This window comes from Strix aluco, chromosome 1, assembly GCF_031877795.1.
Source record: "Strix aluco isolate bStrAlu1 chromosome 1, bStrAlu1.hap1, whole genome shotgun sequence".
Taxonomy (NCBI): domain Eukaryota; kingdom Metazoa; phylum Chordata; class Aves; order Strigiformes; family Strigidae; genus Strix; species Strix aluco.
In genome coordinates, this window is record NC_133931.1 from 46,623,971 (window position 1) to 46,648,990 (window position 25,020).

The 25,020-nt window shown below is 42.7% G+C and overlaps 1 protein-coding gene across 5 annotated transcripts in view; it reads right to left on the reverse strand.

Annotated features, from left to right (window-relative positions):
• MAPRE2 (microtubule associated protein RP/EB family member 2) overlaps positions 1-25,020 on the reverse strand; it is a 102,551-nt gene that overhangs the window by 56,813 nt on the left and 20,718 nt on the right. For 3 of the 5 annotated variants that reach the window (XM_074819803.1, XM_074819813.1, XM_074819784.1), the window contains exon 2: positions 19,165-19,226. Coding sequence is in view for 3 of the 5 variants with exons in the window: in XM_074819784.1 (XP_074675885.1) it covers positions 19,165-19,226 (62 nt within the window). In the remaining 2 variants the exon portion in view is untranslated. Of the gene's footprint in view, positions 1-3,152; positions 3,364-19,164; positions 19,227-25,020 lie in introns of those variants that run through there. The other 2 variants (XM_074819794.1, XM_074819819.1) reach the window with 2 other exon arrangements.

A 25,020-nucleotide genomic window follows, 5' to 3' on the forward strand; every position in this document is an offset into this window, starting at 1 on the left:
AAAGTCAGTCTCCTGATCTGGAGCACCTCAAACAGAAATTCACTAGAGAAATACAGATTGATTACAGTTATTTACTCTGAAAGGTAACATCTCCCTGTGACTAAATTTTATGCCAAAGTGCCTGGTTTCCATTTACCAGCTAAGTAAGGCTGGATGAGAAACTTAACACCTCGGGCCTGTATGTCCCAGTCTGCAAAATATAATATGTCCTTTGGAAGACTTGGGAAAACTATTTGTGGCTTTGCATACTGAGCACATGGTTGGGACTCATGTGGTATAGGTTCAATTCCCTGCTGCATCCTTAACTCAGTGGATAACTTAGGGCAACGCCTTCCATGTCAGCTTCTTAGTCTGTAAAACAGTATAAACTTCAGCTCTTTTTAAATCTACTTAAGGAGTTGGATATCAAATCTTTGCTAGGAGCTGGTATTTGAAACAGCAAAGCTTTTTCTTTTTTAGGTCTGAGTATTTAAACTGGTAAACATGAATTTATTTTGATCAAACACCACTTCTGTTTTAAAATATTTATGAAGCAGAGCATGTTAAAAGAAATAAAATGAGAAAGCATTTCTGATATTACAGGAGAGAGAAGTGAAAGGCAAATACTGAACCTCTACACATACGGTAGATGCAGTTTAACTTAAGAGCAAAGCTGCAGTATGCAGAAGTGTACTGCGAGCAAAGCATGTACTTCTAGACCTGTACACCTGCTGATGTAATGTCATGCTCCAGGCTGTGTTTAATGACATATTTATTCCATATTTCTAGATACAGATGGAACAAACGAGCCCGACAATTAGAATCATAGCGACTTGATGTGTCATACGGTGAAGTTGTACAGGCTGCTCTGTAAGTCTGCTTCAAAGTCAGCATGGCACCAACAGTCCAGCGTGGTAGTAGGCACAATACTGATGGTAGTAATCTGTTATATTTAGTGATCTTCTGCTGCAACTCAAACTTAGGAAGGACCAAACTAGTCTAGCTACTAAAGGTTTTCATGGAAGGTAAAAGCCTGTTCTTTTCTAGTATCAAGGAGAAGTTTCACCACAGCCTTCACATATTTTCTTTAAAGTTCCCTTTCTGTTACGATTGATATTTGCTTCATAAATTAGAGCTACAAATGAAAACAAATTAAGTAGCATTCTCCCACCCCAGTGAAAAGGGGAAATCAACAGATATGGGTGCCATGACTCTGTAGATCAAAGTAGGTTTCCACATGGCAGTGAGAACCTAAATAGGATTCCCCAGTGGAAATTTTTATTTCTACGTTAAAGGTTTATTTCTGAAATATACTGAGCTGGATTATTTATTTACTGCCTCAAAAAAATGTGCAACGTTAGCAGTAAATGGATACAAATCTTTACAAGACTAAGGAATACTCCTCTGGATGAAAGGCTATTCAGATGCAGAATAACTTCACAGCTTCTGGAAAACTGGGCGATATAATTATTTCTGTCATCGTGCTAACACAGCAGCCTCACAAAATGTCTTTTCAAGACATAGTTCAATGTATGACATGACAGGCAGAAGGACGAGAAAACTGACTTGTTGATGGCTGCAGAAAATTACATACAAACCAAAAGGATAATGGAGAACCCCATTCAACAGTTCCAAAGAACCCTTCTGAAGGCAAGCAATGAGATAGCAATCAGTAGCACCCATGACACGTCAGAATAACTAAAGATAGAGGAATGATAATTTCAAATCTATTTCATATTTCTGCTTAGGTGCATGATGGAAATAGAGCTTTCCTCTAAAACAGAATCTTGTACTGCTCAGCTGAAATTTAGATATAGGAAGTGAGAGCTCCAATCTTTCTGCAAGTAGAAATAGGTCTTTACAAAAGCAATTTAGCTATTTTGTGTTAAACGTATGCATCGGGGCTTCATTACAGAAAGTATCAATAGATTCAGAGACAGGGACAGACTAAATTTTGGGGTATTCAAACAAACCACACACTTGGATCTCCGATGCATTTCACAATCACCCATCAGTGTGTGATCAAGAATGAGATTCACTGTTAAGGTTATTAATGGTCAGCTATGCTGGTAGCAGCTCTGTTATTCCTCAGCAGAAGAAAAAATACTGTCATTTTCTTCCGACAAACAAGCCAAGTTGTCCACATTTGTTTTCATCTAATCAAGCATACAACTCGCCACTTTAGTCAGATATTTGAAAGCAGCATCATTTCCTGCTGTTTGAAAATGAGCTTTAAGGGGCGTGTTCTCTGCAGAGGCATTGCTTGCTGTCATCCAGGCAGTATTTAAAATAACTGTATATTAACATAAGGGGAGCTACCGGCCGTATTATTACCCTTCGAGTCGGCAGCAAGGAGCACATAAAACCAGTTGCGTTCCGGGCTGCGACGCGACCCTTATCAAACAATGCAAACAATTTTAATGAGCTTATCTGCCGGAACATATTGTCGGAGATGTTAATGCAGAAGCGCTGCCAGCAACGCATGCCAAGCGATTCATCGAAAATGCCTATAACTGCGACAAAGGACGTTTCCCCCCCCCCCCGTCCCCCCCCCCCCCATGAAAACCGATAAATACAAAATGGGGCTGGCTCCTGCCGCCACGGGGGAGGATGAAGCCGTCCGTACCCGCCCCCCCCCCGCAAGCGCCGGGGGGGTGGGCTGTCACCCCCGCCCCGGTGAGGGGGGAGTCGCTGCCACCCCCGGACCGGGTGTGCTGGGGGGTGGGGGGCTGCCTGTCGCCCCGTCCCCGGCGGCTCCGCAGGGCAGTGCCCGATGCCCGGTGCGGTGCCCGCGCCCCGCCATCGCCGGCCGCCGCCTCCCGCACGGCGCCGCCTCCGAGATCCGCAGCGAGGTGCTGCGGCTCTTTCCAGGGGGAGCTGGCTGCCTGCGCGGGGCTCGTTCTTTCCTTCCCTTTTTTTTTTTTCCTCTCCCCTTTTTTTCCTTATATTTTTTCATTATTATTATTTTTAACCGCCTTTCTTCCGCCCGGGAGCGGCGAGCCCCGCCGACATCGCCCCTATTCACCAAACGCCGGACAATGCGCCCGCCGCCGCCCGCCGCAGCCCCCGTGCGCCCGCCAAAGCCGGACGGGGCGGGGGGCTGCAGCCCGCCCGCCTTATGCAACCGCCCCCCGCGCTGCAGCCCCCCCCAACCCCGCCCGCCGCCGCAGTACCTGTAGGAGCGCTCCCCCCGCACCGTGTGCTTCCTGAAGGGGATGATGGTCCCGTTGTCCTGGATGATGTCGTTATTGTTCTCGCCATTTGGGGACAGGGCTTGGGTCGGTCCGGGCATTGGCGCTCCCGCCGCTCCGCAGAGCCCCGCGCGCTGCTGGTGTGCGGAAGGTGGCGGCAGCCGGACTCGCGCCGCCCGCCCGCCCGCGCCGCCGCGCCACGCCCCGCCCCGCGCCGCCGCGCCACGCCCCGCCGCGCACGTCAGCCCCGCCGCCGCCGCCCCACGTGACCGCCCCTCGCCATGGCAACCGGCCGACTCCGCTGCCGCGCCTCCCTCCGCGCCGCGGCCGCCCCGCTGCGCCCGGGGAGGGGAGCGGGGAGGGGAGCGGGGGGGGGGCGGGCCCGCTCCGCCCCGCGCCCCCACACAAAGAGCCGCTCGCCCCCGCCGTGTGTGGGGGTGCGGGGGGATCCGCCGCCCCGAGTGGCGAGGCGGCCCCTTCCCGGTGCAGGCAGACAAAGCGCGAGGGGCAGCCCCACGCAACACCCACCCCCCCTCCGCCACCGGCGGCCACACCGTTACCCCCGCCGCCCCCACGCGTGTCGGCACAGAACCATGTTCTTCTCCCTCCGGGAAGGGGGAGGGGAACGGCGCCGTCCCTCTGCCCACCTCTCCCTATGGCAACGACAGCCACGATTTCGCCCTGGTTTTATAGCAACAGCCGAGACCTCAAAGCCCGGCGCCTCAGCATCAACCGCCGCCCCCCCCCCCCCCCCCTCCTCCCCGATACCTCACATCACCCGCCTCTCCCTGACACGAGGGAGCTATTTGGGGCTCGAGCTTTTTGCCATGAGCACGAAACGAGCCCCCACAAGACTGTGACAATGCCCGGATGGCAGCAGTGGAATTCAAAGAGGGAAACGCCGCCCAGCTCTCCTTGACATCTTCCCTCTGTTTTGGTGGGCCTGGGGTGATGGCCATCTCCACGGCACAAAGCCCACGGCTGCCAGCTCCCCTGGCTGCAGCTCACAAGAACAGGTTTTGTGGTTAATACGGTATACGCTTTATTAACAAAAATGTGCATAAATATCAAATGGTACAAGAACACAAGGGTGTCAGAAATCATGGACTCGTAATCATAAAAAAGCATAAGAAGGCCTAAGTTCATTGATGCTGTTTTTTTCCTGTTCCTGCGTCTGCTACTCCGCCTGGATTTCCACCCCCCCTCCCCTCCCACCCCCAAGCACCAGGATGTCCAAGTTACCAAGCTCTATATCCCTGCTTACAGCTTCCCTTCAGAGCACAGTAAAACGCCTCTCAAGCTGCATTGCACGTTTCCAGCTTTCTGCTGCTCTCAGGCTTACACAGAGAAACCATTCGATGGCACGTCCTCTAAAATCCTCCTTGGGTCAAAAACAAGAGGGGAAAAAACCTGCCAAGGCAGCAGCACTGAACTGCTGGCACTGCTAGCTCTGTTAGCACCACCATTCACAGGACCCCTCATCTCTTCCTCCCCTTCATTTAAATGCGTTTCTTATGCCCCCCCAGTCCTTTTCCCTCCACATATCTCTCTGATTTTTGCATATCTCCCCTTGCCTAAATAGCAACATCCTTCAAAGTTTGACATTAAGCACAGAGCAGTGCTGGCCATCCTCAGAAGCAGATCTGAACTTCACCACAGTCAAACCTATCCTCGTGCCCCAACTGTGGATCAGAACTCACACATTTACCACATAAGAAAAACAAACTATCCAACTGTTTACAGATTGTTTTCTCTAAACAGAAACCAGCAAGAATGACCATGGCACAGTCTCTAAACAGCTCTGCATGACCTCAAGACTATTAGATGCAAAAAGAAATATTTGGGCAGGTCTACAAACCTAAAAGAAAAGCACCCCCAAATCCAACTCTCTTAGAATGAGTTTTAAGGCGGCAAGTCAAATGGAAGCAATATGAGTATTTCTAATATGTTCTCAGAGTCACATGCTGATATTTTAATAAAACTCAAACGTGTGAGCGTGATCAGGTTTATACCTCAGATTTTTTTCTGCATGAAGAAAGTGATTCTACAAAGTTTTAATTAATCTTTATCTAACCTTTCAGACTGAAATGACAGTTTGCTGAAAGCTTAGTTTACATGATTATGCTCATGATATAGACTCTGGATTCACAGTGAGCTTGTAAGGTGAATACAATCAATAACTAAACACCAACTGCACTTGGACTGCTGAGAAACTACTTGGATTTAAATCAGATGAATACATTAACACACACACACACACACAGATCAATCTCTAACAAAACTCAAATTAGTCTGCCAATTAGCCACGGTCCTCTGAACACCAAGACAGGAAGTTTTATATATTCTTTCTGCCAGGTTTTCAAATACACTCAAATTTCACTTTCAGTAACCAACCTATGGACATTTACAGTTGGCATACTTTATTGAAAAATGTTCCATTCATCTGGCAACAGTAAACGCACTGGAGAAAGTTGCCTTTGAGTCTTTTTCAAAACAAGCAACAAAATACATTCTGCTAGAAAGGCCAGTAAGTGTCTTAGTAACACTCAAGAGCATGGAGAAGCCAGAAATGCTACATGGTGACAGAATATAAAAATAATCTATAGCAGGTCTTTAGCTGCCAGACATAACCCTACCTGCTCTGCTAGGCAGTGAGCAATAAAACACTCGGCTACCCTAACTTGTAAAAATATTTTTATTTCTTCACCAGTGGCAAAGAACAGAAGCTTCTTTATTGAAGTCTCCCAAAATGTTTAAAACATGTACTGGCAAAGCTACAGGAGAGAAGTGCAGGTGAGGACAGCACGGCAGCCCCGCTTCAGACCCCTTCTCCCTCAGCATTAGAATTCAGGGTCAGAAAACACATGCTGCCTCCATACAGTACCTTACCTTCACAGAGGCTGAGCCAGGCCTTGGCAAAAGCAGCTTGGCGCTGCTTTTCAGAAAGCACATGCTCCTTCGCTTGATCTAGCACAGCCTGGGGGGCACAGAGCGCAATATGGATTCCATATGCAAGGTACTCCCTCCACTTACAACTCTGTTTCTGCTCACTGCGTGGCCCACAAACACAACTTATCTTTATGTGCAGGAAGCCACCAGCGTCTTCTTCCCAATTTCATCATTCTGAGCACAGAGGTTTCGGATGTGGATCCAATGACACAGAACATGAAAGAGGAACCTGTTGCTGTTATTAGGTGCGTGTGCATTTGTGCTGCCTTTATAGGGTTTACATGCATTAGACATACAAATGGAAAAGCAGCTTGAAGAATAAAAGGTCAGCATGGTGTTGATAAAAACCCCCCACCTACGATATGTTGAAAGTACTGCAGTCTAGTACTCACAAGTGATTCACAGATTAAGCAAAGCAAAGAGCCAGGAAAGGTGGAATCACAAAACTCAAATGTAATAGATCTTCAAGCACTGAGAACCACAGAAGCGATGGCTGGAGGGGACCTATGGAGGTTGTCCATCTCCCACTCAGAGCAGGATCATCACCAACAGGAGATCAGGTCATGTTTGGTGACACATTCATAGTCTAGCCAAATCTTGAAAATCTCCAAGGATGGAGATGTCACATCCTCTCAGGGGAACCCACTCTCGTGCCACGTTAGCCTGCTGTTCCCCATTTCCCACCCAACTTTGGCTACAAGGTGATTCCCATTTTCCCCCAGAGAATACAGCAAGTCCCAGGTACGCTGAAGATGAAAAAGGCACCACCCTACCCCAGCACACGCATTCCAGTACTTTGATTTCTGCAGCGGTGAACCAGGTAGAGCAAACGCTAGCAAGCACAACAACAGGCCTAAACATCATTCTCCAAAATCTGGTTGTTCTTTCCCCCTCAGAGCTTTCGTTTTCAGTTCCTCTCTCCTTACTTGCTCTGCAGGCCTCACTTCCTGCAGTAAAAAGGCCATGCAGCGTAATTTATAACGCCTGAGAGCGAAATCCCCTAAAAGCCCCAAATGCAGTATTAGAAAGACCTCAGGCATGCTTGAGCCAGAATTTTATACTAGGCAGCTAATGTGGAAATAAATTATGAGTATTTTAACGCTGATAAGAAGTGACCCGTGCACAGCCTCTGAAAACAGAGGTGATGGCCATGCTAGAGCTTTCTGCTGATATATTTGTCAGAAGATTAAAACAACAAACACAGTTTTAGCGAGCTTTGTATATGACACAGCCAAAGTACAAATACAATTAACGACTGCAGAAATTCCCCATTGCTTGGATAACTTCAGTGAGGGAGGGGATAGAGGGTGAGATCAAGAAAAATGCATTTAACCCTAGGGTGGCCAATGAGCATCCCTCATCTCCAAACATCTCTGTTCGTATTCAAGTTTGTAAAGGAATCAGTGTGATATTCCTTGCACTGCTCTCAGAATACACCTCAGCTACAACTTCAAACTGTAGCAGACACCATGCAAGTATAATTATTTTGGCCCACACAGTTCACTTTTCAGAGGAGTTTCATGAACTCTCCTGTCACAAATGCATTTTTTCCACTGGGAAAGAGAATGAGAAAACCAGATTTCAGGCAAACAGTTAGAAGGTAGTAACAGCTTTTGTAAAGCAGCAGTCCTGATCAAGATAGCCTGCTAATTTAACTATTCTCATAGTCTTCCTTTATCAGGATGAAGATTAACAGAATTCTGAAAAGCAACAGATTTACACACTGTAGAACAAAATCAAAGTTATTTCTAGCACTCAAGTGTGTGTGTTTACCAGAAACCTGTGCAGAAACAGGCTCTCCTTGAAGGAGTTGGCCGACAGTGTTTGAATTTGAAAATAAGTGAATAAAGCAAATTGGGAAGAAAGTTTGGGAAGAGCTAAAAGAAGTTACTCTGCTAAGTCTTGAGCACATCTTGCTTGTTCAAGGAAACCCCAATTCATTCAGGTACACAGACATACTTTATTCCCAGCATGAGTAGATTCAGTAAGACGGATATTACCATGAGCATACTTAATTAGGCTGCATAAGAATCAGCCTAATTTCTGATAGTATACACCTTGAATACAAGTTTCACTTAGTAAATGAAGAACAGAAGACCTAGGAGATCCAGATTTACATGTTAACTATGGGAAGTACAAATGAGGTATCTGCAACTGCATGTCTGTTAGAGAGCACTGGCTTGTGCCAGCCTAAATTAGTGCACAGTTCTAACCTGTAATAACAATGTATTACACAGAAATGACCATAAAGGAATTAGCAACATCAGTGTTACTAACACAGTGAACGTATATCAGATATGATGTGGTGTATGATAAGTTTCAAGCTGACCTGGGTTATGCAGAACTCCTCACATTTCCCATTTCACTGACATACTGTCAACTGCACCAATCTGCCCAAAGGAAAGCTCCCACTGTGGCATAAGGTCCCTTCAAGTGACAATTCAAAACTTCATAGACTTTCTTTGTTTACACAGCACTGAATAAATTCTCCCACCTCCATCCGTTACTTCATTCTATGCCTTAAATTTCAGGGTATGTTGCAGTTAAACTCACCATACCAAACAGCAAATGATAATTTTGTCAGGACAAAGAAGCACTGCATGAGTTTTAATAAAACAGCTACTTATCACTCCAGACATCCTGTAGATAAAGAATGAGCTTCCCACCCTTGGGGATTATAGTGTTGCCACTTTAAGCAAAGTCTTGATTATTTGCCTTCCCTGGAGAGAGACAGATAAAGAGAAAGAAAGAGAGGGCTGTCCCAATTACACAATGTGCATGGACCACATCCCTATGAGGTAATTCAAGTCTATTTTTAAATATATGGACATATTTATATTTCAGAGGTCACATTTAATATTTTAAGAAGTGTTCTGTGCCTGCAAGGAAGAGTAAAACAAAACTTGGGGTCTTTGTCAGCTAAGCATTCTTGAAAATTTAGCCTATTAAGCTGCAAATCCAATCTGACCATTAGTGTATGAATTCCTTGCTAAAGAGAGAGGTCTTGAAGAGCCACAGCCTGGGGGTATTTTTCTTTAAAAAGGCAGCAGTTACCTTTTATAGTTACTGCAGAAATCAAATAGAAATCAGAGGATTATTTCAAGATTCAAACACTGTCGACAAAACCAGGATGTTCTTGTTCACAGAAACAGGATTTCAGAAACCCTTGAATAGAAGAGATATTTTAAGACTTGTTACATACTTCTAATCTTAATTTTTAGATTAAAACTAATAAATAGGTTTTGTGGACGTTTATTAAATCCAACCTTTTCAGGGTTTAGCTAAATCCAGCAGCTTTAAAGAAAAAACCCGAATTCCTATTTAGAAAGAAGCACTCTTCAGTGTACATCAAAGGATTCCATACTTAAAACATAAAAAGTTCACACCGAATACCCAAAACATTTTTATCCAACACTTCCTACACAACAAAAAGCTCCAGTGAGAGCAGGAAGCACTCAGTGAAAGACGGTTCCAGAGAAAACAAATTTTTACTTCCATTAACTCCAGACCAAACCAAAAGTTTGAACTCTTTAAGTGTCTGTTACATTTGTGTTCAGTGATATCCACCGGGCTATAGCAGAGTTTCATGCACACCTTGGGGAGCTGCTTTCATCTGCAAACCTGTAAATGGAGGCTGTGATCAATAAATGCTTGGAGTAACGACTCCCCTGTCTCACTCTGCCTTTAATACCGATTAAAAGGCATTGAGGCAGAGGCTGACTCATGGCTCATTCACATGCATTTACATGGAATTAACTGGCTGGAGCTGTTCTAGATTCACCATTGCCACTTCCATTTGCACTGAGGTGTTAAGTAGTTTTCTAGGCTTGTTTTTTCAGAGTTCAGATGTAAAGACTATGAAAAGCCAAAATAAAAACATGTTCAGGTAATCTGGATTCCTAGACTTTGTCAGAGAATGACAAAAACTTTAATGAAAGTGAGATTAGTATTCTAGAAGAGAGGGATCTGGGATTTTCAAGTTTCCATACAGTATAGCTTATGACTATTACTACTGGAAAAAGTCAGAGCTTCAGACATTCATATCCTGAACAAAACCAATGAAACAAATCATAAATTGTAAAAGCCTAGAAAGGTTTGGAAATGTGCGAGAGCAGAAGAAAAGCCTAGCATTTCTTTATGTATTTTCAGCTCTTGAGGAATCTTTGGCTTTCTTGGGGCTACAAAGGGGTGTCTGGAAAAATGCAGAAAGATGACAAAATCGGGTAGGAGTGGACAATCTACCTCTCTGATGTTCCTTCTTACTGTTCTACACCGAAAACATCAGCAATATACTTTGAAAGCATTTCAGTCTAATGACATATTTCATAAAAGCAACACAGGCATGGGGGAGGACAAAGGGGAATCTTTGCAACACCAGTTGTCAAGGGCAGAAATGTCCAACATGAAAATGTGGTATGGCCATATCCCACACTAAAGTGATACCTTTATTGGTAGATGATGACTTCCTGTTACATAACTTGTTACGTTACTCTGCTGAAAACTTGACTTCATATTGATATTACATACTAAGAATTCAAGAATCGTTAATAAAGGCTCTTTGGATCAATGATTGTTCCTTTTGTACAATAAGCGTTGTGAAGCTGATAGCCATTTGATTTGCACATGTTATCCCAGTAATTTAATGCTCCACATGAATATCTGATGCCTGCATATAACACAAGGAAAAGATTAAATGCTTTGGAATGATTATTAACTGATAAGATCTGTTCAGTGTACAGTGTTGCACCTTGCCCAATATCAGCATTACAGATACTGAACACGTGAAGCTTGCACAGGGTTTATAACCCATCACAAGGGACACTACATTTGTCAACATCTATCAACCTGTCCAAGATGCTCACCACTGCTAAAGAGGAAAGGAGAAGGCTGGCACAAAAAAGTAATGGTTTCAGCAGATGGTCAATTAAATTTTTGGATACCTATTACTGGATCAAAAATGCTTCAACCAGCTGACAAAGGGCTGGATCATTACAAACCAAGACTTGAAGGGGTTACACTTTGACCCAGGAAACTGTTAATTAAGTGTCCGTCCTCCCACACCCAGCAAAAAGCCAACATAAACATTGTTATATACTCTAGCTAATGTGAACAGAGCATATTCATGCCTAACCAGGATCAAAATTGTACTGGCAAATCATTCAGTAGTGTGCGAGTGTTCCTGTGATTGCAAACCCTGGCCCAAGAATCCAGTGCCTTGCTGTAAAATACTCTACGCAGTTTCCTCTTGTCCTTATAGTGTGCTACAAACCATTCTCTTACAAAAAGAATGTGTCTTGTGCCCATCAAAGTAGTGAATGCCAAGAAGTTACACAGAAAGTGGTGTGCTTTTGTTTGTATGCCACCTGCCCCTTCTCTCGATAACTGCTTTTTATCTGTGTCATTCATAGCATTTTTAAAAAATTAATTTGTCATCTTTCCTCACTTTACAAGAACAGGAACAGGCCCTGCAGTTATGACCAGTCTCCTCAAAACACTTACTGTCACAAGTCTGTGCAAGCTTCACTCAGCACCACTGTGGTGGGTCCCCATCTTTCTTCCAGTTTGCTTTCTGATCCATGCAGTACTTCCAGCTCTACAGCAAAGCAAATCCTATCCCTTTTCTCCATTGCTACAACTAGATGAGCACCTCCTCCCTTTTATCTCAGGATTTCTTCCACACCTGAGATTTCCCTATTGTTCTTTCTCCCATTCTTTTCCACCCTTCCTTTGTCAGGCACAATCCCTTGTAGGCTTGGGCAATTTCCACTTTCCTTCATCAGCCACCTGCAGAGAACCTGGGTCAAATTTGTTTCCTTCCTTCAGACAAAGTCCCCAGCATACCTATTGTTTGGCTAACATACTGTCATTAGCTAATTATGTCTCATTTCATCCAGGCTGAGAGGAATGTGCTCCAGTACTTGACTGCTAAGGTGCATGCACATCCACACGCAGCCATCCCAAGAAGTGACACCGGTATTTAAGGGCTACACAACACCCAGGATTCACACACCTTGTGTGACACATTGCCACCATGAACAAACACACTAAAGAGCTGAAGTCCCTGAGGCACCTCAGCACCTCTGAAAAACTAGGTTGCAAGGATTTGCCTGTGATCACTAGCTTACAGAGAAACCAAGAAGTGCTTCCCCTTCGGGCTAGAACAAATATATGTATTACATACATGCAATTTTTTAACAGAAAGATGTCTTAGCATTCAGATGGACTTGCTCTTAGTTATTTCAGGCTCCTTACAGGCCAAATGCAAGCATCTGAGGCACCCTGTTCTTTATTTCTTGCACACATTTTTTAACTTGCTGTTAAGTATTTAGACCTGCAACACACTTGTAATAGTTACTACTTGCAAACACTAGAGCATTTGGGAGCAAGAAATTGGGGTTTGGTTTTTTTTTTGTTTTTGTTTTTTTTTTTTTTTTTTAGTACAGTCTAATTGTTACATTACACAATACTCTTAATAATCTTAAAGTTTTAGTTTCCTCATTTATTGATGGAAAACAGGCTTTTTCCAATGGCAAGTCAATGTTCATTATCATCTTAGTGTTTATCCTAAATCTTTATTAATAAAATAGCCTTCAGAAGAAGAGGACAAATAATTTTCAGACAGCTTTAACCATGTTACATTTATATTAGGACTCTGAACTTTAAAAAAAAGATTTGCAAACTGTGTCAAGAAACTTCTCTCACTTCTCTCACTCCCTAAGAGGACTTTTGGAACTTGACATATTAGACCAAGTTTCCATGAATACTTTGAGCCCTTTATTAACCTAGTGCTGCAAGTTCTTTATTTAGATACTAGCACCCTACAGAAAGCTTACCAAGCACTTTCCAAAATCCTGAAATTTCAAATTAGCCAAAAAATGTCCTTGCCTGGTTGTTAAGAGGCAAAACTAACTGGGAGAAAGCTACTGCTGGCCTGCTTTAGTGAAAGGTGCATCTACTAATGGCAACACACAAATACTGAGGCTTGGGGAAGAAAAATGAGGAAGCAAGAAAACTTGCAGTGTACAACACTAAATTCTTATTATAAAGTCAAATTAACAACTTTTTTAAAATAACACCTAGTAATTAAATTAATAGTACCACACCTGATGCCATAAATTTCTGGATCAAATGTGATACCAGCTGAAGCACTACTGCGATTTTATTTAAATATAGGGAACAGATAAAATGTAATATAAAGCTCACACCCCTACTATAGAGGGAGGGCCATTAAAAATGTACACATCTCCATTTTGAGCAGACAAGAGCATACAGAAAGTGCATGATCTTACTGAAAAGATAAACAGCTGGATTTACGTGCTTCCATTAACCAATGACCCACTTGTCAAACATAAGCTGTAGATTTAAAAGAGTGATTACACGAAGCCTCTTATATTAGACAGAAAAGATCCTAGCTATGAAATCAGACCAAGTCTGAAAATACTTGAGTACAGTCAATATTGTTCTTTTATACAGACACAAGATGAGAACTAGTTATTCTTTTTAAAACCTACAATCTAATGAAATGGAAGGGTGCTTCCTATAGTGCTGTTCAGAAGGCGTTTATCCCATGCAGCCCACTGAGGTCATTAGTCACAAGCCAAATCCAGGCCCTGTGTAAGAGGATGAAGCTCTAATAGAAACCACTGCATAAACCTTAACGTGGGGGCACTGCCAGCTTCCTTCTATGAGGAGCGGATATTCATAGAGAAGCACTACTGGCCATTCCCACAGTCAATGGTAACCATGACATGTACCTGGCTTGTCTAATCACTCAGAGAGGATTTTTAACTGGGGCTGCAGCTGTGCACACTTTGATGGCAGATCTCCAGCTGAGGCTTTTAAGGCTCAAGCCAGATGCCATTGACTTTGCCATGTATAAGCGCCTCCCACCACATGCCTGTTTCTGTGCCTGCTCCAGACTCAGGTAGGAACAAACATGCAAGACTATACAGATGATTAAAACATTTGGGCTTAAGTGCAAGCCCTGAATTAACAACAGAGGAAATATATCAAGGACAACAAATTACTAGGTCCCAATACACTGAAAACCTCTAATTTTGCTACCTTGTATTGCAAGGCAAGACCAGTGCACAAAACAGTGGCCTTCCCACACAGTACCTAAGGCTAAACAAGTCTCTTAAGAAGGCTGAAGAAGCCATTATTATAAGCAACATTTTTACCATAAGGACAACTTGTAAAATCAAATGCGTGCTACTTCTACCTGACCTCACTAGTGTGCTGTGTGTTGCCAGCAACTCACGCTTTACTGTGATTCACCATATAGCGTGATTTTCTGGAAGCTGCAGATCATGGAGCAATATAATTATATAAGAATCCCAGCAGTCAGCTAATGAAAACCAAAGTTACCAGCCCCAGTGATTGCAGAGAAATGTTGGAAAATGCTGATACTTTGATTAAGAAAAAATCTGAAAGAATAAAACCAGAAAAGCCAGCAACAACCAAAAAACCCACAAACTCCCCTCCCCAAAGTGCAATATTTGAATGAACTCTTTCAAGTCTTTCTTTACTCTTGGGCTCATAGCAGGCATGGTGGGTTCTGGGAGCCTGTCTGCCCCATGGATTTTACTCTGATGCTGGAGGACCCGAGCATCGCAGCTCAGCATCCCAGCACCTGATGTGCAGGTACAGGCTTTAGCAGCAGCATGGGAGAGGAGGCCAGGTAAGCTATGCAGCACCTACCACACCACCGGACAGGACAGGGTACTTCACAAAAAAGAAGGTACAGATGGGAACACGGCCATGGCACTTTGAGCTCCACATGCCTCCCACCTCATCTGCAACAGCGTTTTGGTTTCAGCTCAGTTCTTTGTCATATTCCTCAGCAGCACTTGGGGTCACCACTGTGTCAGCCCAATTTTGTCTTCCCATCTTCCTTTTACACTCCTCCATCTCCCTTCCTTCCTCCATCTCTCCTGCCTTTGCCTTTCCTTCCCTGGATGAAATCTAGGGCTACTTACCACTTTGCTGTTAGCACCTTCCAGACATTAAAGTGATCAGCAAATGGTCACACTCGAAGTCAGTATTGCAAACAGACTAGCAGAACAGACTACTAGAAAAAGAACCTCCATTTTCCTAACAGATCCAGCTTGACAGCAGAGTCAGGATGACCGCACAGAATCAAGGTAGGTCCTGTGCACATTTACAAGATTGTATTTATAAAGTCTAGAAACTGCTTTGAAAAATGACACAGTTATTTTTATAGCATTTGGATGCACTACAAATACTTGACATATCTGACAGGGATTAATATTTTTAAGGTGGACCCCCCCAAGAAAAAAAGTTGTTTGTTTTTTTTTTTTTTACTGCTGGAACAAAACTGAAATCATTACTTGAATTATTCATTAATAAACATTCTTCAACTTTTAAATGAAGCACCATTGATAGGCAAAATGCAGAAGGCAACAAAAGACAACTAGAAACAAAGGTATCATTCTTCTTTTATGTTATTGTATATTGTCATGGCTTCAACAGTCATGGCATAAAGTAGCAACATTTTGTAACCTCTGAACAGTCATATTGTGTTTAAAAATAAAAAAATGCTTCTGTAACCGAGCACAAAAGGTACTAGTGGCATGAAAACGGCGTCTTTTCCTCATTACAGTAGAAAATGAGGTTTCTATTTAATAAAAACCCCAACCACAAGGCTATGTGTTTTTGTAACTGTGAATGTATGTCAGTGCTGTTGACAGCTTCTGCGTTGGAAAGGATCTCATTATTAAGTCTGAACAAAACCACACGTTATCTTTTTGAAAAGCAAAGTTACGTTCCTGATGAGTAAGCTGCTTTGCTGAGCTCCTGTGGGATAATTTTTGGTATTGGGCACTGAAAAAATAAATATCACCCCAAAGTTCAGAATATTTTCAGACAGCACCATAAAAGGCTATCCAAGCTACCCGATTCCTAAGTTAAGAAGGGAACGGGGCTGGTGAGCGCACAGCCATAAACAAACATTCCACTTCGGTTAACTTTGCTCTCTTAGGTTCAGGATTTAGGTCTCCAGTTTTCTCATGTTGGATTAAAACCAACTATAAAGCAGCTGTATCCTGTGAAGGACTGACTCCTAAACAGATGTCCTCCACTACATTTTGGGGGACCTTGTGTTATGTCTATGGGATGAAAATTTTTTTGAAGCAGTCCACTCAGCCCAGAAGTTTACCTATTTCATATTTAAATCATTTGGCTGAAGGTACAAAGCAGCCCTTAGCGAAGTCGGGTCTCTGGTGGACATTAAGGGGACCAGTTTGGGGAAACAAGCAATGGAGAACCAAGTAGGAAACAAAGTGCAGTTATCTAGAAGTAGTATTTTATTCTGCACCAGTGCTGGTGCTGGCAGATAGGGAGAAAGTAGGGAGAGGAAATGCTTCTTTAGTCTGCCCAGCTGAAGTATTCACCTTTAGCATGAATGGCCAGAGGACATTTGTTTCTGTGCAGGAAAGAGAAAGCTCATACAGGCCTTTTTGTTCAGATTTCTCCTGAACACTTCATGAATTAACAGTTCATCATACAAACATATTTTATATATGTGTATATACATATTTTTAATATATTTGCTTTCTCTTCCCCTATCTCAAAATTACCAAGATATAACAGGTAATTCCTGAGCTAATGTTCAGTAGAAACCAGACTTGCTTTCTAATGTTAGGGTGTATTGTAATTGTTTTAGTGATAATACATCCAGCAAGGAACTGTAACAGCCAAAAGCCCCCTTATCTGCATCTCACACACAAGAGCACCTGATGTGAGAACTGTAAAATTCCTTGGATGCTCCAACATCCATCCCTCATGTTATTGTCCATATAACTTAACTCCATGAAAAAATACACCCATTTCTCAGGCTCAAAGGCACTGAAACCCGACTGGAAGGTTTCCCAAGTGAAGACTAGTATATAATAGCATGTTACATGGATTTGTCTTTTGCAATTGTAATAGCTTAGCTAATTCTCTAGCAATATAATGAATTTCTGGTATTAGAAGGCTGATAGTTAGATCTTTATTTTGACATATAATAGGCCATAAAGACTAAGGGATTTGGAAAGGAAAGGTTACACAGTAAGCAGCAATCTGCAGGGAATATGCTAGAAAACTGCCTGTTGCTCCCCAGAGACAGTTACTCATTGCAGGAAATCTGCACGTGTCAGATAAGTTTCTATTAGACAGGTAGGATGCAGTTTGCTTTTATAAATGTCCATTTGGTGGCTGCGCACTATCTCAATGCTCACAGTTTTCTTTAGATTTCCTGTTGTTTCCAAGTACTCGTGACCACGCTAGTATAACCACAGTGACAAAGCCTGACTTTAAGCAGTGGCACCTACTCTGTGCAAGAGGAGAAAGCGATAGATGAAACCCACTGGGGCTCAGCACAGGACACTGTCCCGCTGCACTTTCATATGCAACACTCCCATGGGAAGCAGTGTGTCCACAGGGGGAGGATGTTACATTTTCCTAGTTCTCATTCTCAGATGCCTCCTGTAGTCTAGAACTTCATCCTTGAAGAATACAGGTCTCTTTCAGCTCTAAATTATAGACGGTTCTTCTACTGAGAATCTCCAGGTACTCTTGAGCCCTGCATATCTTCTAATTGCTGTGAAAGTAACTCTTCTCTCACAACCTGATGAATCTGAACTCTGTGGCTTCTCATTTAACTCTCTCTCTCCCAGTGTCAGTCTCTTCTCCGTACCCACGTCTGTGCCCATGAAGACAGGCAACTCTTGTATTTCCCATAGAATTTACTCTTAATTTCTCATGTCTATCATGTATCTGGAGAAATCTTTCTGCAAACTTGATTCAAGTTTTTTAAATAGCTTGGAGCAAATCCCTAGTTTCACTATGAAACAAAGTCTTTAAAATAGCTCAGATAAACCTTTTTACTTCTAAGTACAAAGTATCACCACAAACTAAGACGCCTCCTACATCCAAAGTGAGCATTTATACACTGTACAGCTTTACAAGCATCAGCAGAAATGCAGTAGTATGTTTTAAAATGAAAGTTCTTCATTACACAGCCTTAGCCTCATTTCAGTGTTGCACGTATTTTCAGCGCCAGCTATGAATAAAACAACCCCACGCTGTATTGCAAACCACTAATGCTGCAGTACTTTCCTTGCCAAGGGAAAAAGGCACGTATGGTGTCCAGCACAGTACAGTGAGCATCGTCAATAGCGAATCTGTTCAAATAGGAGGCTTATCAACGGGTATCCCATGCCCCATTTTGGCAACTGTGAAGATTTCTTGTTTAATAGCACAGATGCAGCAGCAATGATACAAGGGCAGGGAGCGATGGCAACCCCAGGAAGTCCAGATCTGCTGCAGGAGCATCATTTCCAAGGCTTTCCAAACATTGCCACCTTGTGGGCCTCCTATCTCCTGCTGTCATCGATCCCTCCCCTCTCTGCAGGTGACTCCCTGCGCAGATTTCACAAGACGCCAAGCTGGAGGCTGGACAGTTTAAGTTAACATCCAACTCGGTGGGATGCGATTTAAACTACTATAGTTGGGGATTAAAAAAGGGACAGCGCCTTACAAATTCTATCTGACATTTATTATTAACCTGGTACAGTGGCGTTTTGTGTAGTTTGCTTTGTCCACTTAACATTAGGAAGGCAGCACTAATAATGCGAAGAGCCAACATTTAACAAAACAAAAGCAAGAATACAATTTCTCAAAGCTCCCAAACAGAAAGGGGGAATCATTGTTCACCTTTAGGTTTCTTTTTTTTTTTTTTTTTTAAAATTCCTTTCTACCAGTATTCCCTTCTTACTCCAGTCAAAAAGCCAAATTATTTCCAAAAGGTCTGTGGCATCTAGTTTAGCTTTCACCAGTTCTGTTTAATGAATGAATAATTCCGGATGATTTGAATCTATTAATTACACAAAGATGTGTAATAAAACATTGCAAAGGAATATCACTTATTATTGATACCAAAAATATCAAGCTACTGCCTTACAGACCTCAAACACAAGTTCTTGGGTACTTCCTCAGTTGCTAGTACTGTAACAAACACATACAAACACACAAATGTACTTACTTTGAGCATCCAAACCCTTGCCCTGGTTGCCGGCTTGAACTATTCCTTGCAGCAATTTGGTACTGAAAAGAAAACATGAAAACCTTTAGTTCAACAAGCAAATGGAGGGAAAAAAAAAAAAGGCTCACTGAATGGTCTTTGTCAGTATCAGTTGGCCAGTGATGCAATAGCTGTATGCTAAAAATGAAACAAGAGGAGAAGTCCTTCATTACAAAACCCTAATTCAGCTGCGTTCACAATGGTTCAGTGTCTTACACATCTGCACAACAATCAGATGTCCCTCTGATATAGTAGCAAATCTATGAGCTCCCTTATGCAGTGCTACATTCAGAGTTTATTCATAATTGCCAGGCACATTGCTGTTTCTTCATCTGACCAGGCTTCTTCTGAGCACAGGCAATCAGTTATGACCATTGTGTCATGCAACTGGGGCCTTGCTGCACTTGCCTGAACAGCTTTTCTGAGGGGGAAAAAAAAAAAAAAATCTACCATTGACAAAGACATGTAGTGATACCCAGCAACTATGTTTTTGCCAATACAACACAAAACCACTGGTAATCCTTTGAAGTGTCTCACTTCACAATGAAGTCATGATGCTGCCCACTTCACAGAATCATCTAGGTTGGAAAAGACCTTGAAGATCATCCAGTCCAACCGTTAACCTAACACTGACAGTTCCCAACTACACCATATCCCTAAGTGCTATGTCGACTCTACTCTTAAACACTTCCAGGGATGGGGACTCCACTTGTAGAAGCCACATTAAGGCCTGGTCCCTTCTGTGTTCCTAGGTGCAATTGCCTACAATTGCTAGATTTGTCGTCACATCCATTCTCTCAAGTACTATATTACAGGCTGCAGAAACATAAGCAGGATCAACCATATATGGGGTTTCAATTTGTGCCATGAATGACATACTAGGGTTACGTGGCTAAGTTTCTTAATTTGCCTTCTCAGTCAGCAGGAAATATCATTCCTAGCAGGTAAATAATGGTTTACAGTCAGACCAGGGCTCTGGTTATTGCTTGTTTTGCATTCCTAGTCAACTAGTTGAGACAGCCCAGCAGGGAGGGGTATTCCAAAGGCATCTATCTCTGCATAACAGCACGAAACTACACCAAACAGGATCCCAGGGGTGCTCGGATTGAATCAGGACTGAAGGATGCAAGAAGCTCACACAGGTGAATTTATATTCATCATAAACCCTGCTTTAAGAGGAAGAAAACAAAGCAATTCTCACTCCAACTCATTATCATCTGGGAAAGGTAAACAGACCTTTAAAGATGACTTGTCTAAAGGACTGGATCCCAGCTCCAGGAGCTGTGACTCATCCTGGCAGAGAGTTTAGCAAGGCTGCTAGCAGACTGGAAGGCTGAAGCTACCTTAAAGCCAAACCAGAATGGGAATTAGCTATTAAACATGTTATTGTTTCATTTCTTTGAATCTCTCCAAGCCTCTTAAGCTGTGCTTTTCAATGTACTTTTTTTTTTTCCCCTCCATTTGTTTAACGTGGAAAGTGATTCCAGCACAGCTGACAAACCTCAGGCATCCTGTTGGCAAAGGAACAGCAAATCCATCATGGTATGTTGGCTTTTGCTCAAGTAGGCCCCCCTGAACTTAAGCTGGGATCTAACGGCACTGCTCCAATAATTTGTAAGGATGGGACACTCTTAAGACAATGGTTAGAAGTAATCTTGCATCAGAAGGTGTTGACCAGAACTTCTAACAGGCAACAGCAGTGGAGAGACATGGCAATCCCCTTCGAAATGCTAGATTTAATTTGCTCATGGAACATTTTCCACACTACACTTTCTGAAGAGGGTGATATTTATGGCATATTGAAGAGAGAGATAACTACTGAATTGTCTTCAGTGAGTAAACCTTGGTTTGAGAGTGATTTGAATAACACTACCACACTGAACTTCATTCATATAGTCTTAAAAAAGAAAAAAACAAAAGTCCTCATAGCAGAGGTTCCTAAAACTTGAAAACTGATGATGATGTACCTCTTTGGTTTGACCTGTATATATACCAGCAACAGCTCCTGACTTTTTGCTTGCACACAGGTACTTATCTGAGGTAGAGGGAGCAGTGCAATGGCTATGGCCAGATGAGATAATTGGCACTCGCTTGCTGCTGTGTGCAGTAGCACTGCCAGGTCTCCACCTGCTCCATAATCCATGCCAACACCTCGACCTGTACTTCTGGCTTGAGATGCCAGAGCAGCACCCAGGCAAGGGAGTGGTAGGAAACACCAGATCATTAAGGTGGAATTTAATTTAGGTGGACAAAGGAATGCAGTAGAGGTCCTAGTTAGTGAGTGTGAGGAAGGTAACGATAGGGAGCTGGAGTCTTCTTTGGAAGGGTGAAGGGATAAAAGTGTGCAAGGAAAACACAAGGGAGGAAAGGATGCCATGTTTCTACATGCCAGGCCATGCACAGCTCTCAGGTGTAGACACTGGCATCATATCACTGCTCTACATAAACCAGCAAGCGCAATTCAATTCCTCAGAATTCCCCAACACACAGAGGCTGCACTGATTTTAGAATAGGTTCCCATCTCCTAAAGAGTCACCTACAAAGACATCTAAAGAACTTACTCCTTCCACACTGGTTAACATAGGAAAAGGTCAAGGGGTAGAAAAGCAAGAGGATAAAGATCTAGAGGGTCTGGAAAATGGAAAAGACTTTCAAACAGAAAAAAAAAAAAATTAACAACAATTTAAAGAGGAATCTCAGAAAATCCCACATGGTGAAACAGGTAAGAAAAAAGGATTATACATTTTTCAAGACAGGAAATTATGATTTGTTCAATGTTTTAAAGTTACACATAGCTGCAAGTTCCCTGTATTATACTATCTGTTCCCCTGATGGGGGGATTGCTTTGGGGGAAAACAGCTCAATATTTAGTGGAAAGTGTTATTAACAGAACTGGGCAGATTTTACTAATAGCCAATGACTATTCACACGGTGCATTCAGTTATCCCCCTCCTACACTCCACTCCTGCAACAACTTGTGTCACTCTGCTGGAGCATCAGTCAGGAGGCCAAGCCCAGCCAGCAAGGTCAGATCGGTGGGTGACTGGTTTCCAGTTAGGTGTTCAGAAAGTCCCTCAGGGGGTCCCTTGCTTTTACCAGGCTACAGCCGTGGAGCCTATGCTTGTCACTTTCTCAGATGCAGTCAAGTTACACAACCTGCCATTGATGCTAGTGTGTGCACTGGTGGTGGCCTTGGACAGATTTGGCAGACTCTTGCTGTTCGGAGTTTATGGGATCTTGGGATGTTCAGTGGACCACTGCTTTTTAGGGTTTATTTGGTCTTGGAAAGCTTTCACCTGCTCCCTCTCAGCGCATACTTTTCCTCCCTGTGAACTTGTTTTCTGGTAGCTATTGCTGCATCCACAAACTTAAGTACCTGTTCAACCCATTCACGCAAACTGACACAGAAGGGGCTTCTATGATCATATCCCTTGAAATGCTGTAAAACATTGATTTAATTCTGAATTAATATTGACTAAAAAAAAAAGAAAAAACCCAAAAACCCAAGGATTGGGCAAGAAGAATATGAGAAATAGAAGCCGAAAGCCAAGTAACTACGTGAAAAAAAGACAGTAAAAGCAAAGGAAATCTGCACACACACACACAAAAAAGATACAACAGCTTCTAGAAGCACATCATATAGTTATACTATGAAAAGTAGTATCTATAGCTGTTTGTTTGAAGGACCAAGGGTGAAAAGTTAGGACAGAATGTTATTAAGGTGATTTAAATCAAATGCCTTCTAGTACATTTGACAACATATTTTCCAAACTATCTCAGGGAGCTGTATGTCCCATGTGGGCGCAGAGCCTTGTCTTCTGCTACTGTGTCTCAGTGGACTGGATACTTTCTACCATACTGCACAGATCTTTCCTCCCCCCCTGCCAAGGGCTGGGAATGTGGTGTAGCATGAAAACAATTTATAATATAGGCTGACAGTCACCTATTATTGCTTCAAATATCCTCAGTGGTTATAAAAAACAACTCCAAGACCAACTTATTTTTAGCAACTGAAAGAATTCAAGCAAACCCGTTGTGGCTGCTATCCAGGCATTCACTGAGTGGAGAATAGCTTGACAAATTACAGAAATGGACAAACTTGGAGTGTAAATCAGAAAACACTGTATATCACTATTTACGTATGCTTTCCTGTTGAAAAGATGAACCAAAAGATTAAGGCTTCCAGTGTCAGAGGAAAGAACTGCTGGTTTTATGAGCTGTGCATGAATCACAAAAACCAAAACAAAAACCCCCATACATTTAACAGTTGGGCAGATTTCTCAACTTACTGTTAACTAACAGCCCAACCCTATGCTGTCTCACTGTTCCTACTCTGCACCTACTCAGGACCGGGCTCTGCAGCAGTATATGGAAGCCACAAAGACAAGGACAAAGCAAAGAAACCAAGTAACAGAACTGAGTTTAGTACTAATCTCCAACTCCAAATCCATGAGAAATGCCCTAGTTTGACCTGGAGTGCTTCACAAGGAAGGCAGTCCCAGAAGATGTGAGATGCTGCTACTGAGTGCATGATAGAGCTTCCCACCTCTTTTGCTCTTGTCATTTCAAACACAGTTTTGTCCCAGTGGTTCTGCTCTTCTGCCAGTGCTCTCATTTCAAGTCATCTATTGGCATGAAAAAAGTGCTAGAGACTTCTCATAAAACTTTGTTCCCTCCTTCTCATTTACAAAGCAACCAATCTTTTTTTGGTCATTTACACATAAAGTAAATCCAAGCATGTCCTACTTAACAACTTAGTAGGAAAGTACATGCATCCCTTCTCAGGAAGACTTCTAACTCTGCTTGGGAAGCCACTAGATTTTTCTCCACATAGAGCAGTAAGCCAACTTCTGTAAATTCTGTTGTTCTCTCCCATCCCTCCTCAACCTTTTGTAAATTGGAGTTTCCAAGATGCAAATGCCATGGAGACAATGCTGGGTTCAAAGCTTTAGCCAACGGCAGTGTGACACCTACTTTTTGCAGCAGCCTACCTGCCCTCCTCCTATTAAGGAATACCTTTCCCCACCTTCCTGCCCAATAACTTTGAGATGCAGTAATTATCCTCCAACTCCAAAAGGGTGTAACAGAGCTCAGCTCATGTGATTTTAGTTAGTGTGACAGATTTGGCAAACTTTTTTTGGTTTTTGGCATGATAAATGCCAAGCCAGTATATCAAGCAGTAGGTGGCAGACCTAACAGGACAAACAGATGAGAATGTGTATTTATCATCTATTTGGCAGCAGGCTGCTACATTACACTTAGCTCCTTTTCAACCAAGAAGTTTTTTCCTCTTTGCTCCTTTTTGAGAAAACAACCTTCCTTCAATTATTTGAGCTATCCCTTTCTTTAAAGCTTAGTTCAGAGTCATTGACGTCTGCATTTCAATTTCTATCACACTAACCAAAAATCTGTTCTACTTGCACTGTCAGTGCCTATGTCTATTGGCTTCCACATCCAACACAATCACCAATTTTGTTAGGCACCTGTCAGTGGTTTGCACATTGGACGGCAGTTTGCTATTGATGCACTTCTGTATGTACCAATGTATTATACATTTTGATGTGTTTTTCTGGTAGGCATTATACCATCTTACAGAATGGACTTGGTTTAAGAATAACTAGGGTTGATCAGGTTTCTGCTTTGTTTCATACACTAGAATCACTTAACACATTTCTCTAATATCTTCCTCTTTATAAACAAGAAGTTATGTTGCAGTGATGCATATGTTTTATAGCGAGGCAAGAAAAGCCAGCACTGACTAAGGTTTCACATTATGAAGAATTTGGCAATAATATTGCCTTAAGGCATTCCAGCCTT